We start from the raw sequence: 16,448 nt of genomic DNA, 5'->3' as shown, positions 1-16,448 counted from the left end.
AACATGTTATCTCAATTCTATAATTACATGAAGCCTCAATGATCCTTATGATTCAGCCTACATTAAAATCCGAAGAACTCTCTGTGACCTTCAGCTTCTTCTGGGTTGATAAAAATTCAAAGCCATCTTATACTCTAACGTGGCAAAGCCTGGGATTAGGTTTTAAAAATGAACATGCCTATTGCACATATATCTCTATTGCTGAAGTACAGTTGTAGCATGAAGCCAAGGATATTCCCTATTTTGATACCCCCAAATGCTCAAAAATGCTCTTCAACATCAAAAGGCTTAAACAATCTGAGAGTTCTTCTGAAAGGTCCATGATGCATTGTAATTCATAGTGAGGACATTGGTAGCTGGTATATGAACACTAAGTTAAACCACTTTTTTAAAAATAAGAAACTAAACACAAATTTGAATTTCTAGGATATTGCAGAGGACCAAAACACATTAGATGGAAATGAACATGGAAATCACCCAACTGTCTGTGTCTCACCAGTAATGACTCCAGAGATCAAGAGTCATCCTTCATAGTTGAGGTTCCATGGTAATCTCATTAGTTTGAGAAGTCCACAGGCAAACAGATTTCCCCATTTGCATGGCCCATAGATATGCTATTTGAAGGAAAACAGAAACAGAGTGTGCTATATCTTCTCAATTATAGGTCATGGATAACCAAATTTGGTAGATTGTATTTCTATTCCCAGCTATCCACTTTCTCCTCTATGGGATTACTGTGCATCCTGACCCTTAGTCATGTGACTTTCTGTGTCTCTGAATGGGCAGTGCCCATGTGCTTTGTTTTGGAATGCGAATAGATATGATGTATGAGTTGAAGCTTTAAATGTGCCTGCTTACCCTGTTCCTACCCGCTTCCATAAAACCTGTACAAACCAATTAAATTTCATGGTGATTAAAATCTTTCCTAAACCTCCATGTAATTATTAATTCATATCATTTTCAAAAAATATCTGCATACATATAGATATATGTGCGTGTCTCTTAATGTCATCACCTGTAGAGGTGGAACTTTAATGTCTCTGCATCCTTCTTCATCATGTCTCTTCATGTGTCCCATATCTCATATCTCATTTCCAGCTTAAGTCTCCACCCTAGGTCTTCTGCTGTGGTGTGCATTTTACTCTGCAAATAAGGTAAATATAACTGTTGATTAATTAAATGACTATTCTGCACAAGTTTTTGCCCCTCACCACCTAGAGTTGCACTTATTATCTGGGAAAGTCACCACTATAAATATTTTTTTTAATTTAATTTTTATTTGCTCTTTTTATTTATAAATGACAGTAGGATGTATTTTGGCATATTATACATACATGGAGTATAATTCCCATTCTTGTGGTTGTACAGGATGTTGAGTTACACAAATCATATATTTATATATGAACATAGGAAGGTCATGCCCATTTCTTTTACTGTCTTACCTATTCTCATCACCCTCCTTTTGCTTCATTCCCCTTTGTCGAATCTAAATTACTTCTGTTCTTCCCTCCCCATGCTTATTTTGTGTTAGTATCTTTATATCAGAGATAACATTCTGCCTCTCATTTAGGGGGATTGGCCTATTTCACACAGCATGATAGTATCCGATTCCATCCATTTACCAGCAAATGCCATAATTTCATTCTTATTTATGGCTGAGTAATATTCTATTGTGTATACACAACACAGTTTCTTTATCCATTCATCTGGTGAAGGGCATCTAGTTGTTTTCATAGCTGAGCTAACATGAATTGAGCTGCTATAAACATTGATGTGGCTGTGTCACTGTAGTGTGCTTAATTTAAGTCCTTTGGGTATAAGCTGAGTAGTGGAATGACAGGGTCCAATGGTGGTTCCATTCCAACTTTTCTTAGGAATCTCCAGATTCCTGTTTTCCAGAGTGGTTGCACCCATTTGCAGTCCCACCAGCAATGTATGAGTGCAGCTTTTTTTTCCACATCCTTGCCAACATTTACTGTTAACTGTATTTGTGATAATTAATATTATGACTGGAGTAAGATAAACTCTCAGTGTAGCTTTAATTTGCATTTCTCTAATTGCTAGAGATGTTGAACCATTTTTTCATGATTTTTAATCTGATATTAATATTTTTAAAATAGTGCAGACCTATCTTTGTCTGACCTGAGCTGGACTATTATGCTGACTCCATAGTCTCAGGAGGCTGAGCTGACTTTCCTAGCTTTTGATCCCCTGGTATTATTCACTCCCATAGTCTTGAGGACTGCTGTACTTTTGACTCCTAATTTTTTAGTGTGGTGAGCCATTTCTGTGAACTGTGGCCGCCATTACAAGATGGCGCTTGTTTCCGCTATAGTCTGTGACAAACAACTCCTTATCACAATGAGTTGGCACGCTGTGACTTGGCACCCTATGAGAAAAGTGCACGTGGCAGTTGTGCATTGGGGCTTGATGTGCTTTATCAAGGCTGGGGCGCTCGGGTGAGGGAGTAGTAGTAGGAGTAGTAGTAGTAGAAGCTAGAAGACATGTCAAAATAAAGGCCTGAATAAACTGCTGAAGGAAGAATCCTGTGTCGTGTTTTCCTTTGCCGGCTGGGGGTCGCGGCATTTTAGTACAACTGTTAACCCCATAAGACTAAAAGCTAGTTGTCTTATTTTACTTGAGAGATGTTTATCACTAGTTCCAAAAGGGTCCTGTTTTTCATGGAGGTCTCTGACTATGTCAAACTTGCCAAATTCAATATGTGGCTTTTGGAATTCTATCTGGTTATCAACATTCCAAACTACAAAAAAAGAAGAAACAGTGGAAGACCAGATCAAGCCATTTTATTTTAAAAAGTTATATAGTTGTTGTTCATGTTTGCTCTTCTCATGAAAACTTAATCATAAATTTACACATAGCTTCAAGAACAACCAGAAAAATACAGTTCCTCTTTAGGAAGCCCTATTCCAAAGAGATATATGTATGGTATTATAGGAGGAGGAGAAAACATTTTAATGAGTATTTGGTAGTGTTTGCTACTTGTCTAGCCATTTAAATTCCATGTTAATTCTTCTCTTAAATTGATATGCTTATTTCTTCCCCAAGGAAGACAACCACAGACCCATCTGGCTACTGCACCCAACTTAAATTGTATGTCTGGGTGAAAGGAAGTTGTCTCTCAGATTCGAATGTAGCTCCTTTTGGTCCAGTGACTCATAAACTGAAAAACACCTGCCTGCCTTCTCCAACATCCAGTCAATGATGGCTTAGTAGAAACTGGATGATTGTATATGAGATGCCCTGTTCATAACCATCAATGGCCAAAGGGTCTTTCCATTACCAAAGATTTTGGAGGGATAGAATTGGAAACTAATTCTTTTGAAATATGAAAGAAGATACATTGAGGTAACTGAAAAAAGAACATTGCTTTCTCTTTCTAGGAGAAAATAGTATTAGACAAAAAAAAAGTACTTGGTGACAAAAGGCATTCTTTTTGGTGGTAATCTGTGAGTAAGACATTAGTTAAATAAAGGTTTTAGTGAAGTGCTGTAACAGGAAAGTGAGTAGAGAATTCAGAGCAAAATTAAATAGCAACTATTTAAAATAAGAACTACTTGAGTAGGTCACCTTTATGTGTCTGTTGAAAGATTAGAAATATTTTGATGAATAATGTTGACAGAACCACATCAAAAAGTAAAAACTTTCTCCTTAGTGCTGTGGCCCTCACCAGTGGCTCAGAATGTTGAGGCAGAAGAATCACAAGTTGAAAGCCAGATTCAGGAACTTAGTGAAGCCCTAAGAAACTTAATGAGGTCCTCTATGAAGATAAAAAATAAAAATAAATAATAATGAGATGTGGCTCAATGGTTAAGTGCCCTGAGTTCAATCCCTGGTACCAGTCCCCACCAAAGTTCCTTTTTATTACTGAAGGGGAACACACACACACACACACACACACACACACACACACACACCCCACAGAAACATATACACTTAGGATTTTCCTTTAATTCTCTTTTATTTCATTCTCCAATTAGGAGATGTGGAGATCATATGTTCCCCATTGTGTGCTTACTATATTTTTATATAATTCAGACCCTATATTGTACAGGTATCTACTTGATGGAGTAAAACAATTTTCTAAAACAAAGGTATATTTTTAAATATATTTAAATGTAGTTAAAGTGAAGCCAGCTGTACTTCAGCTAAAAGCAGTTTAAAACATGCATGGGGATTTTAAAGTAAATTTTTATCAGTAGTGTAGATCCAAGTATCCAGTACATGAGGTGGGAAGGAGGTAGAGAAGGGGCTAGGATCAGCTGTTTGAACAGATTCCTGGAATGTAGGCATTGCATTTAGGCATTTGTAACAAGCTTGCTTGGGAGTTGTTGGCAGTTTTGCATCAGTAGTAGAAGTTTATCCCTTTAAGGGAAAAGCAGGAAGTTAAAATTGAATGTAGAGAGTAGGGGAGCACAGGAGATCAGAAGACAATTCTGTTCCAGAGGGAGTAAAAGGACACTGCCTACAGTAGCACCTGAAAAGCACAGAAGTTTTAGATGATTTTTCTTTTCTGCCCAAAGCACATTCAACCCACATTTTCTTCCAGTTAAAAGAGGGAGAATTAATGCCAATGAGTTGGTCAGGGTGTTGAATAACAGGAGGTGGGGACAAACTCTGCCTGCCTATGGGCTGTTGTGTTGCTTGTACTTTCATGATTTATCTATCTTTTATTACAGCAGAAAGTCAGAGTAACTTCCATATTGTAGCTGAAGGATCAGATGGGTGCTTCTGGAAAGAGAGGAAGATGACACCAGGGTGCTCTTCAGCTCTGGGTCTTGCAGACACAGGGCTTCCCCATCCTGTGCAGAGGATTTCTTCTAAAGAGGGCAACTGAATCTGGCTTCCCCAGTCAGCTCTTATTACAGAATTTATTTGAGTGTCATGGCTGCTGTCATTCTTAAGAACTGTTGACAGATATGTGCTTTCTGTCTCTTGCTCTTCCTTTAGCACATGTGACATTTTCTAGCCAGGTGACAATTCCTGAAGACCATGAACAAGAAAAGAATCTTTGTGATTAGGTGGAGCCTGTGGGCTCTGTTCTGTCAATTGCTGCCTGGATGAAGACTTAGAAACCGTTTGCTTTGAAATAACTGATGACATTGGAGAGCTCTGGAGGTATTAGGTATGTCTCCTTGTCCCTTAAATAATTTAATTCCTCCATGCATCTGGGTGCATTCAATATTTTATCTCATGTTAGTTAATATGAGAGCTTGATAGTGACTAAACCTGATAGATTCTGCCTGTTGACTTCTTAACAGTTCCCCACCCCACCTTTTATGAGGGTTTGACTTTCCTTCTGTTGGCTGCAAAATGCCACACAGATATGAGACTGATTCTATTTATACTGTCTATGAAAACCACAGAGAATATTTTCATTCCATTAGTTTTGCTGTGTTTCAGAAGTGGGAAAACAATCTGGAGAGGAAGGGAGGATGAGTAACAAAACCACATCATTAGAAAGCACATAAGGTGAGAAAATGTACAGTGGTTGCTTCTGATATCCTCAAGGTAAATGAGGTAGAATATCTGGTAACAACTCTTTCCAGGAACATCCCCCCCTTCAATCTTCATCCTTATTTTTTCCTACTTAAAAAATCCAGGTATTTCTCTGATAATTCTAGTCCTTGAAGAAAATATGAAATCTGAGTAGTTGGCCAACTGTGTTAGTTGTTTGTTTCAGATTTCTTGCATTGAGAAGTTTAAAGTCCTTTGTTTACCAAAACAGGGCAGAGAGCACCTGCATCTGGGTTTTCTTGTTCTTCCATATATTCAGTTTTAAAGTTAAATTGTTTTAACATGAACATCCAACCCTGCAACTTGTTAGTAACCATTTAAAATATTATCTATAACATTTATGCTTTTAGGTGCCAAAAAATATCAGTCACCTTCATTGATGTGTAATTTGGTTTTGTTTTTAAGCTCACTTTTTGAGCTGGTAAATGGAATTTAGGAGCCTCAGTTATATTTCACATCATAAAAACTAACACAATTGGCCAACTACTCAAAAGTGGCATTATGACATTTTGTAGTTAAACAGAAATATTATATTTGGGCTCCATTTCAGGAACTAATTCTACTGACAATAATATTATTTAGATCTATAATGGATCCCCTTAGCAAATCCCTTTGCCTTTAGCATATTCAATCTTAGATATGGGATGAAAAACCTGTTAATTTGTTTTTAGTAACAGTTTATTCTATATTTAAAATCCAGTCACACACAAAACAAATAGCTAAATCAATAAATAGGAAAAGATGAACAGATACTTCACAGAAGTGAATAAAATCGGTTAACAGGTATATGAAAAAATATCCAACATCTATAGCCATTAGAGAAATGCAAATCAAGAGGGCACTGAAATTTCATCTCACTTCGGCCAGAATGGCAATCATCAGGATAAAAGCAACAGTAAATGTTGTTGAGGATGGGGAAAGGGTACACATATATTGCTGGTGGGACTGCAAATTGGTGCAAGCACTATGGAAAACAGTATAGAGATTCCAAAGAAAACTTTGAGTGGAACCACCATTTGACCCAGACAGTGTACTGCTTGGTTTATATTCAAATGACATAAAATCAACATACTACAGTGACAAAGCCTCATTAATGTTTATAGCAGCTCAGTTTACAAGTTCCAAACCATGAGCCAAAGTAGGTGCCTTTGAATAGATGAATATAAGCAGAAGGAGAATTATTGACCCTTAAAGAATAGTCAAATTATGGCACTTGCCAGTATATGAATGGAACTTAAGAATATTAGGCTAAGGAAACTAAGCCAATTCTAAAGATCAAAAGGCTGAATGTTATCTGATATTCAAGTAATATCAGATAAAAACTAACACAGTTGGCTAACTACTCCAAATTGGGGTGGGGGAGAATAGAGGTATTTTGGATTAGACAGAAGTAAGCTAAGGGGGAGGGGAAGGGACAAGTGGTTGAGAGCATAGTAGAATGAATCAGAAACAGTACTGTCACCACAACAGATATGTAGATACAATATTAAGTATTGTGAGTATTTAATGTATCCTGGAGAGTAAGCACAATCTGAAGTGTGTGTATGTGTGTGTGTATGTGTGTGTGTGTGTGTGTGTGTGTGTGTGTGTGTGTGGTAAGGATGGTTTCCCTTTCTGAAAGCTGTCTCTTCACCTTCTTGATTGTGTCATTTGCCATGAAAAAGCTTTGTGGTTTGAATCCATCCCATTTATTGATTCTTGATTTTACTTCATGTGTTTTAGCAGGCTCATTAAGCTGACACAGTGGAGATTTGGGCCTACATTGACCAGGGTTAGGCACAGCGTCTCTGTCCCAGTGCCTGCATCTTTGATCTACTTTGAGTGGATTTTTGTGTATGGCGAGAGAGAGGCTTTCTATTTTTTCTTGGTAGGTATGGATTTCCAGGTTTCTTGGCACTGTTTGTTGGAAGAAGCTCTCTTTTCTCCAGTGAATGTTTTTGGTGCCTTTGTCTAGTGTGAGATAACTGTATTTATGTGAGATTGTCTCTGTGTCCTCTCTTGTGCACCATTGGTCTTCATATCCATTTTGGTGCCAATCTCATGCCATTTTCTTTTTGTTCTCATGACTGCAAACAGATTCTAGCATGACATTTAGTCAATCCATACTTTCCAGACACTGCTTGAAATTTCAGCACTGTGGTTGTGGGATTAAGACCTTTCACTCAGGGACCAGTCTTCCAAAGCCACATCAATAATGATTAACAGTTATTCATCTCTGGGGGCCATTTAGTAGCCTACGTAAAATCACTTAGTGGTCTAAATTTAATTCCAGTGTGAAAAACAGAACAAGAATAGAATGTAACTGTTAACAAAGAGTGAATTTCTTCTGTGGACTTAGCAATGTTTACCTCTTGAAACTTAGTTTTAAGCAACATTCAAGTTTCATGGAAGAGAAAGATGTTTTATGCAGTGAACAATTACAGTGAATAAATCAGTTTTTACCAGTGTGTACACAAGGGTAATCCTCTTATAATAATGTGCATTTAGAAATGAATATCATGTTTCTGTCTTTATTCTCCATATTTGTCTTATTGAACTTCATTAAGGTGAACTACAGTCATACTATTTATTATCAGGTGAGTCAGAAGAAGTTGAATACAAACTTTAGAGATTTCTACTTTATTTTATATTATTTCAGGATTCTACTGTTTGGATCTTATAATTTATTAGGAAAAATTAGAAAAACAACCTGTGAGTTTTCTGCAAATACTTTATCAGATATTTGTTTTCAATATAAATTATAAAGTGTGTCCTAGCTGTTTGTGGCTATTCTATTCAAGGTAACATTAGTTATGGTGGTTACAAGGTTGCTCAGTGTGTAGTTCTTGTGTGTTATTAATGATGAATACCTTCCTTAATTAACTCAGCACACTTTCCAAGAAGTACTCCAAATTCCAAGGGAAATAAGTGTGTGGGGGGGAACTTATGTCAGCAATTGAATATTTAATAAGCCCCTAGCTCAATGGAGAATAACAATAGTGCTCTCTGGTTATTAAATAAAATTGTACAATGTGTAAAGATAGTTAAAGACTTATAAGCAGTCTTTTAAAATTCATAATCTCCTACTTAGAAACATTTTAAGCATTTTCTACAACAGGTATTTAAAAAATATGATATGAACAAAGAATGAATATACCACTGATTTCTTCTTCCCCACTTCTATTGACTGCCTATTCCCAGCACAGGAAGGGGGATTTTCAACAGGTTTTCATTCTTGCTGGATGTTGTTGACAGTCGCACACCAAGGTAATGGTGGCTCATGGTTCATGGCTCTCTGACAAATAATGATTCAAACAACATTCAATTTACAGAGTTGTGTCTGCTTTTACTGTACAATCCCTGATAGTGTAGAGAGAGTGCAATCACAAAATCTTCAGTGATTCAGAGGAAACTTGTTTCTTAATTGTTCCACTTTTTAAGATGCTTTTATCAACATGAGTACTGGCCCTGATTGACCTATTTACCTTAATCTAGTAAGAGAGTGTCATGATTGTTGGTTTGACTTCCTTATATAACTTAAAACAATTTTCTGACTACATCATGTTGACGAATGGAAAGTTATCATAAAGATATAATTACAATCAGCATCTTTGACAGTTGATTTGATACTGAAAGTTTCTTTTTCAGAGGGGAATGTGTTCAAGACTATCACATGCACTAAACTTCCTAGAAGTATATCAATTTGATAATGCTACAGAGAATAGGAATGTACTTTAAACCCTTTGAAGAGATTACTTCTGATTGACATTATCATGTGGTTTTATCTCTTTGAATTTTATTGTTTTTAATTTAAATTGATGTTCAACTTTTTGATTTCTGAAAATCTAAAGTTATTAGATTTTCTTCTCTGTAAGAAAAGTGAGGTTAACTTTTTAAACAAAACTATCTCAAATCATTTTTTTTCAAGCATAAGTGTAGCAAAATTCCTTTAGAGCATCTTTACCTTAGTAGTGAAAGAATCACCTAGGGAGCAGAGGGATACATAACCCTTATTTTTTTTTTTAAGCATTTTTTTTTTAAAGAGAGAGAGAGTGAGAGAGAGGGGGACAGAGAGAGAGAATTTTAACATTTATTTATTTTTTCTTAGTTCTCGGTGGACACAACATCTTTGTTGGTATGTGGTGCTGCTGAGGATCGAACCCGGGCCGCACGCATGCTAGGCGAGCGCGCTACCGCTTGAGCCACATCCCCAGCCCCACATAACCCTTATTGATTGATGAATGAGTATCTTATATGATGTAAGGTACTGGTTCACTGTTATATAATAAAGAGAATAAAAATTGCAAAAATAGATTTTTTTGACCTAGTGACAAAAAAGGACAAGCAAAACCTCACAGGGAAATATACTAAAAAGGCAAGGTTGTTGTTACTCATTAATTCTCAGTACAAAGGCCCCTTTGTTCATTGTCGAGGACCAATACTAGGGCAGGGGATAGTAGGCTTTAGGAAAACCCCACAGCTGTTCTGATTGTTTTAATCAATAGCCTTTATTTTTAGGAAGAGTTACAGTTTTACAGAAAAACAAAGCATATAGTATTATGTTCACATTTTGCTGCCCCACCCCATTCAGAATTTCCCCTAGGATTTACATCTTGCATTACTGAAAAATATTTGATGTAATCACAGAATCAAAACATTTTACAAATATTGATAGTATAATTATTGATTTTAATATTTAATTACATATTAAAATACTTGTTTTACTGTTCTGTGAACACTGTAAAGTATAATGTCAATTTTTACCATGATGGCATCTTACAGAATAGATTTACCACCCCAAACGTTCCTGTACTTCCCCTTTCATCCTCTTCTACTCCCTCTGTATTCCTGGCAACCTTTAATGTTTTTATTGTCTATTGTTTTGACCTTTTCCAGAATGTCATAGAGTTGGAAGCAGACAGATGTAGGATTTTATGTAGGATGTTTCTCCTGGTGATTCCACTTCTTTTCATGTTTAGTAGTGAATTTCTTTCTTTTCTATTTTGAATCTTATTTTATACCATTATTTTATTTATTTATTTTTATGTGGTGCTGAGGATCGAACCCAGGGCCTTGCACGTGCCAGGCGAGCACTCTACTAATGAGCCACTACTCCAGCCCTGTATTTTGAATTTCTGAATGACACTCCAATGTGTGGATGTGTCAGTGTTTTCATTAATATTAGGCAAGTAGCTACTGTAGGTGATCTTAGTTGCTTCCAGTTCTTGGCAATTGTGAATGGAGAAGCTACAGGTATCTACAGATAGGTCCTTGTGTGGATAGAAGCTTTCAACTCCATTGGTTTAACAGCAAGGAATATAACTCCTGGGCCTTATGAACTGTATGTTTTGATTTTTAAGAAGCCATCAAACTGTCTACCTGAGTGGTGGTCCATTTCTGTGACTCCACCAGCAATGTATGAGAGTTCCTCTTGTTCTTCAACCTTGACAGCTCTTTATATTGTCAGACTTTAAATATTGTAAATTCTTAGAGGTGTGTTTAATTTGTAATTCCTTAATGACATACAATGTTGAGCAACTTTTCCTATGCTTACTTGTCAAATGTTTATCCCCTATTTTTTTTATTTGTTAAGGAGCTTATTTATTTTTTTTCATTCAATTTTTTAACAACCTTATTTAGGTAATACTAAAATACAATAAACTATACATATTTAACACATATGTTGTTAAGTTTTGACATAACTACTTACCAATGTAACAAACACCACAATCAAGATAGTTAACATTGATATACACCCACAGGTTTCTGGCAGTCCTGTGTAATTTCTTCCTCTTTTTTCCTCTTTCTTCCAGAAACAACCACTGACTGGCTTTTTATTGTGTTATATAATACAGTAGATGGGAAGTCACACATATTAATCATCAGAGCCTTGGTCCACATGGCAGGTGACCTTGGAACAATCACTCATCTTTCAGACTCAGTTCACTCATCTATAAGATCAGGATTCTTCCAAATAGAACCCAACATATTGGAAATATAAGGACAAAGTAACTAATGAGCAAACAGAGTGCCTGACACATAGTTGGGTCTTGATTTCTGGAACCTAGTGTTACCCTCTATGCTTCAGGTTGGATATGCAGAATTCTTGTGGGAGTCAATAACTCCATAGTTTCTCTCTATCACCTTGAGATTTAGTTGAGTAGACTTTTGTGTCTTCAGGGATTTTTCTAATGTTTTTTTTATTGGTTGTTCACAACATTACAAAGCTCTTGACATATCATATTTCATACATTAGAATCAAGTGGGTTATGAACTCCTATTTTTACCCCAAATACAGATTGCAGAATCACATCGGTTACACATCCACATTTTTACATACTGCCATATTAGTGACTGTTTTCTTATGTTTTATTGAGGTTAAATTCTCATAGGATGCTGTGGTAAAATTACCAGATTTACCTTGTTCTAAACATTTCAATCACTGGAGGAAAACCATGTATCTGTTAGCAAATGCTCACCCTCTCATGCCCTCCCAACCACTGGCAACCACCTTTTTCTTTTCTGATTCTGTGATTTCCAATCTTTGGATATTTATGTAAATGTAGTTATAGCATATGTGACTTTTCATATCTGATTTTGGTTACTTTGTTTAATATTATTGAGATATATATTCACATTGTACTCTGTATCAGTATTTCATTTGTTATGACACAGTAATATTCAAACATATATATGGATGTTTATATCATATATTTGTTCATATATATATATATATATGCTTATTCAGATATGGATATACATATAAATACATATAGACAAATGTGTTTATCCATTCTTCTCTTGATGAACATTTGGACTTTCATCTATTTCCTAGTGTAAATGGTGCTACTATTAACATATATGCACAAGTGTTTGAATATCTGTTTTTAATTCTTTGGGGAAAATAGCTAAGCATGGAATTGGTAGGTCATATGGTAATTTTATTTTCACATTTTTAGCAATATCATATTCTTTTCAATACTCAATGAATCACCTTATATCCTTACTGTAAGTGTATGGGGCTTTCAAATTCTTCACATGGTTTCCAACAATTATTTCTATTTTTTTTTTTTTTTTTTTTTTAGTGGAGGCTTTCTTTTGGTCAAGAAGTGCAGTCTCATGGTGTTTTGTGGGTTTTTTTTTTTTTTGTTGTTGTTGTGGTTTTGGTATAGGGAATGAACACCTGGGTGGTCTGCCTCTGAGCTCCATCTCCTGTTCTTTTAATTTTTACTTAGAGACAGAATCTCACTAAGTCACCCTGGGTGTCCTTGAAATTGCATTTCTCCTGCTTTAGTCTCCTGAGTAGCTTAGATATAAGCATGCACATATTATTAGACAAAAAAAAAAAAAAAAAGAGAGAGAGAGAGAGACAGAGAGAAAAACATCAGTGTGCCTCTAATAGAATTCACTGAAAGAAACTTTAAGAACAGCAATGCAGGAAGAAAGAAAACAGACCCAGTGTAAACGTCTGAGATCCAAAGTAAAAGGAAACTACAATAGTTTATAATATGCTAAGGAGGGCCAGTATAGAGACAATTAATGTAAATAACTTAAAACAAGATGTACATACAACAGAATATTATTCCCAAGATATTTGCTAAGTATTTAGATTACTTTGTTCTAACAAAAAAATATTATTCCTATGTTAATGATTTTTCTTCAGAGAGAAAAACTTATAAACTAAAGAAAATTGTTTTAATGAGTGTGGCAAAGTAGCTTCACATCAGTTTAGCCAGAAGCTGAACTTTCTCTCTCCATTTGGTTTGCATAACTTTTATTATGTGTGTGTCAGCACTTATCAGCACCAAAGGACTGATGGTGCCATAGCCATTGGCCACACGCATTTGAAAATACAACAGGATGGGGTCACCAGTCCATGTCATGCCTATAAACAGTGAAAAGATGGAGTCCACACAGTACAAGATCTCAAAACAGCTGATGAGCAACAGAATAGTGTAAGTGGCCCTTTCTTCTGGGGATCTTTGTGGAGAAAACCTGGAGGTATGAAGAGACATGGCTCGTTTTTTATGTCTATGCAAAAGATTTATCATGTATGCACTTGAAAGAACCATAAGACCCAGAAATAAGAGATCTCTCAATGCCACCAAGGCAGGAAACAGGCTCCTGTATCTGTAGCTCATGAGCAGAAGGGAACAGTGGTCAGTGACAAACAGAAGTCCAGGCTGGGTCTTATTGGGAGTGGCCACAGTGCAGAGGAGCAGGTTGCTGGAGAGGGACATGATGAGGGCCCATAAGAAGACAAATAGCCCCACAATGGGATTTGTGGATTTCAGTTTGAAGTTGGCCAACCAGGAGCCACTGGGACTGATGGTGATGGCCTGAAGCACACTCAGGACACAGGTGGTGCAGATGGACAGCCCCCTCATGACCTTGTGCAGGAAGACAAGTACTTTGCATTTGAAGTCACCTGGAACGTCCTGTGTTTCCCAAATGTTTGTAGACACTAAAAGGCCCATGGTGAGGAGCATGAGGATGTGGGTTAGGGCCAAGTGGGTGACAGGGAGGTCAGTGAGCCTGGGCTTGTGGCCCATAAAGACTGCAGCAATGTGAAGGCAAAGCAGAAAGGTGTTAGCTGTGATCCCAATGCCAGCCTGGGGATAGAAGCCTTTTTTAAGGGCAACATAACTGAAATGTTGGTCCATCTTTATGGGGAATCTGGGGAGAAAAACAGGGGCAGTGGAGAACAACACCTTTTTCATTGCCATGCTTCCAGTTCTACCTTCCCTTACAATCTATAGAATCATCATTTAACAAAACAACAAAAATCTTTGTGAGTAGGGTAGGCTCTTAGTCTTAATGTTAATTTCAAATCAATGGTTGGTGGTGGCTCCATGGTAGAGTGCTGGCTTAGCATGAATAAAGCCCTGGTTCCATGAAATCACTGAAAGAGAAAAGAAAATGTAGGTAAAAAATAAGTAAGGAATAAATTTCACCTTAAGCATCATGCATTCTTCTGAAGAATGATTTTGCATACTTCCCATTCATCACTTGGAAGTGATGAGATTTCACCCCTCTCTTTGAGCCTGTTCATACCATGTTTTCTGATGTAGCATAAATCACGTTATTTAATGGTGAGCTTTTGTTTGCTTTTCAATCTTCCCTGCAGCTTTCTCTATGTGAAGATGCTCCCTTCTCTGGCTTGCATGTGCCATATCTGAAACACTGTGGCTTATATAAAATTTATTTACCATAAGCTGTGGATGTAAAGTTTGGATAAGCAGAAATCAGAATCCTTCAGGAAAATAGTACCAATAAGCCTATTCCCATGATTTCTTTATTCAAGTGCAGAATTTTAAGGGATTTAGTAATTTCTGTCCTCTTCTCCCATGACCTTCATTTATCTCAAGTCCCAGCATTTATTAGCTGGGGGAAGACTTTCACTTCACCTAGGTTTCAATTGATTTCATGGGCAAATGGCAACCAGCTTACACTTTTCTTGTAGCATTTTTGGAATGAGTAATTAGATATGTGTCTGACACATATGAAGCACTGTAATACTGTTCATAACTTTTTCTCTCTAATCTTAGTGTGGAGTGTAAATGTGATATATTAAGGATTTCCTACCATATTTAAGAAATGCCTATGCATGATTGGTTTTCTTTGACATACTTTTATCCTTGGATTCTGTTAGGATTGTACAGTTATTTCTTCAAACTTTCAAGTTACTACATGCAATAAATATAGATGTTTTCACATTCCATATCTATTCCAGGAAAACAGGGACACAGTTGGTGGGATCTCCTTCACAGTTCTTATCCCTGTAAGTAATACCACAGTATGTTTTCATTCTCATAAGTCTTTTGTATTAGAGAAAATAGCCCTGCTATCTCCATAGTAATGGGGGATGCCTTACTGGGAATGTCCTGTACAAATTATTCAGTCAGGTACTAAGAGAGGTTTAGTTGTTCAGAAGTGGGAACTGACATCAATTGTCTTCCACTTGATTTTTCAGATGTACATGGTAAACAGCACATTGAATAGCAGGACCATGACTCTAATTCTGGCATCTCACTCAATCTCATTAATCTTTAATCTCAGGACTTAAAGTTCTTGATCTGTGTGACATTGTGAAAGTAGTTATAACTCCTTCCAGAGTCTCCATATGAGCAGTGAGAATGATGGAGTACATAATGTTATTTTTATTATACTCTCAAATTTTATCCAAATAACTTTATAAAGGAAGGCAGAGTTATTGAGAGTCCATATCCTTGACATAATGCTTATGAATTATAGGCAAAACACATAAACATTAATACAGAAACACAAGAGTTTCAGTCATGGCAAGGCAAAGAGACCATCCTAGAGTGTCCCAATAAAATAGCATCAGGATGAGGCTCTTCAGATACTTTTAATTAAAAAGCTGAATCTAGGGCTGGGGTTGTGATTATCAGGAGAGTCTTGCCTAGCATGTGCAAGACACTGAGTTTGATCCTCAGGATCACATAAAAATAAATAAGTAAAATAAAGGTATTGTATCTAACTATGATAAAAAAAAAAAACTTAAAAAAAGCTGAATCCAAAGAAAAGAGGAGTTTACACTAATTTTGGCTGTTGGGATATTTACTCTCCAAATTATTTGTGTGTTTTCTAAAGTAGAACAGAAGATAGCATTGCAGAGTTAAGAGAGGAGAGAACAGGAGGAATGCTGTCACAAAAGCAGGCTCACCTTACCTGGAGACCCAGTGGGAAGCCTAGGGCTATTTGTGCAGAAAGCAGCAAAATGGGACTTTAACCTAGAAAATAACCAGATTTTGCTTAATTTACTTTAATGAACATGCAAATGTGAAGTCTGTGGTAACTCAGTGACTGGAACAAAACTAATTAGAAAGTGTTTTGTGAAGGAATTTTTCAATTCAGAATATCATTAGTCAAGATTTGGGTGGCAGGAGTGGTGGAAAATATTTTAGAAGAGA

The 16,448-nt window shown here is 36.5% G+C and overlaps 1 protein-coding gene across 1 annotated transcript; it reads right to left on the bottom strand.

Moving 5' to 3' along the window:
- Window positions 1-13,232: 13,232 nt before the first annotated feature.
- Window positions 13,233-14,177, bottom strand: LOC101957603 (putative vomeronasal receptor-like protein 4). The gene has a single exon (XM_005342502.4). It carries the CDS (start codon window positions 14,175-14,177, stop codon window positions 13,233-13,235), a length of 945 nt encoding a protein of 314 aa, XP_005342559.4.
- Between the last annotated feature and the right edge of the window lie 2,271 nt (window positions 14,178-16,448).

The sequence above is a fragment of the Ictidomys tridecemlineatus genome, chromosome 11 (genome assembly GCF_052094955.1).
Source record: "Ictidomys tridecemlineatus isolate mIctTri1 chromosome 11, mIctTri1.hap1, whole genome shotgun sequence".
Lineage (NCBI taxonomy): Eukaryota > Metazoa > Chordata > Mammalia > Rodentia > Sciuridae > Ictidomys > Ictidomys tridecemlineatus.
The sequence above is the reverse complement of the archived record's forward strand: the minus strand, read 5'-3'. Positions and strand labels throughout refer to the sequence as shown.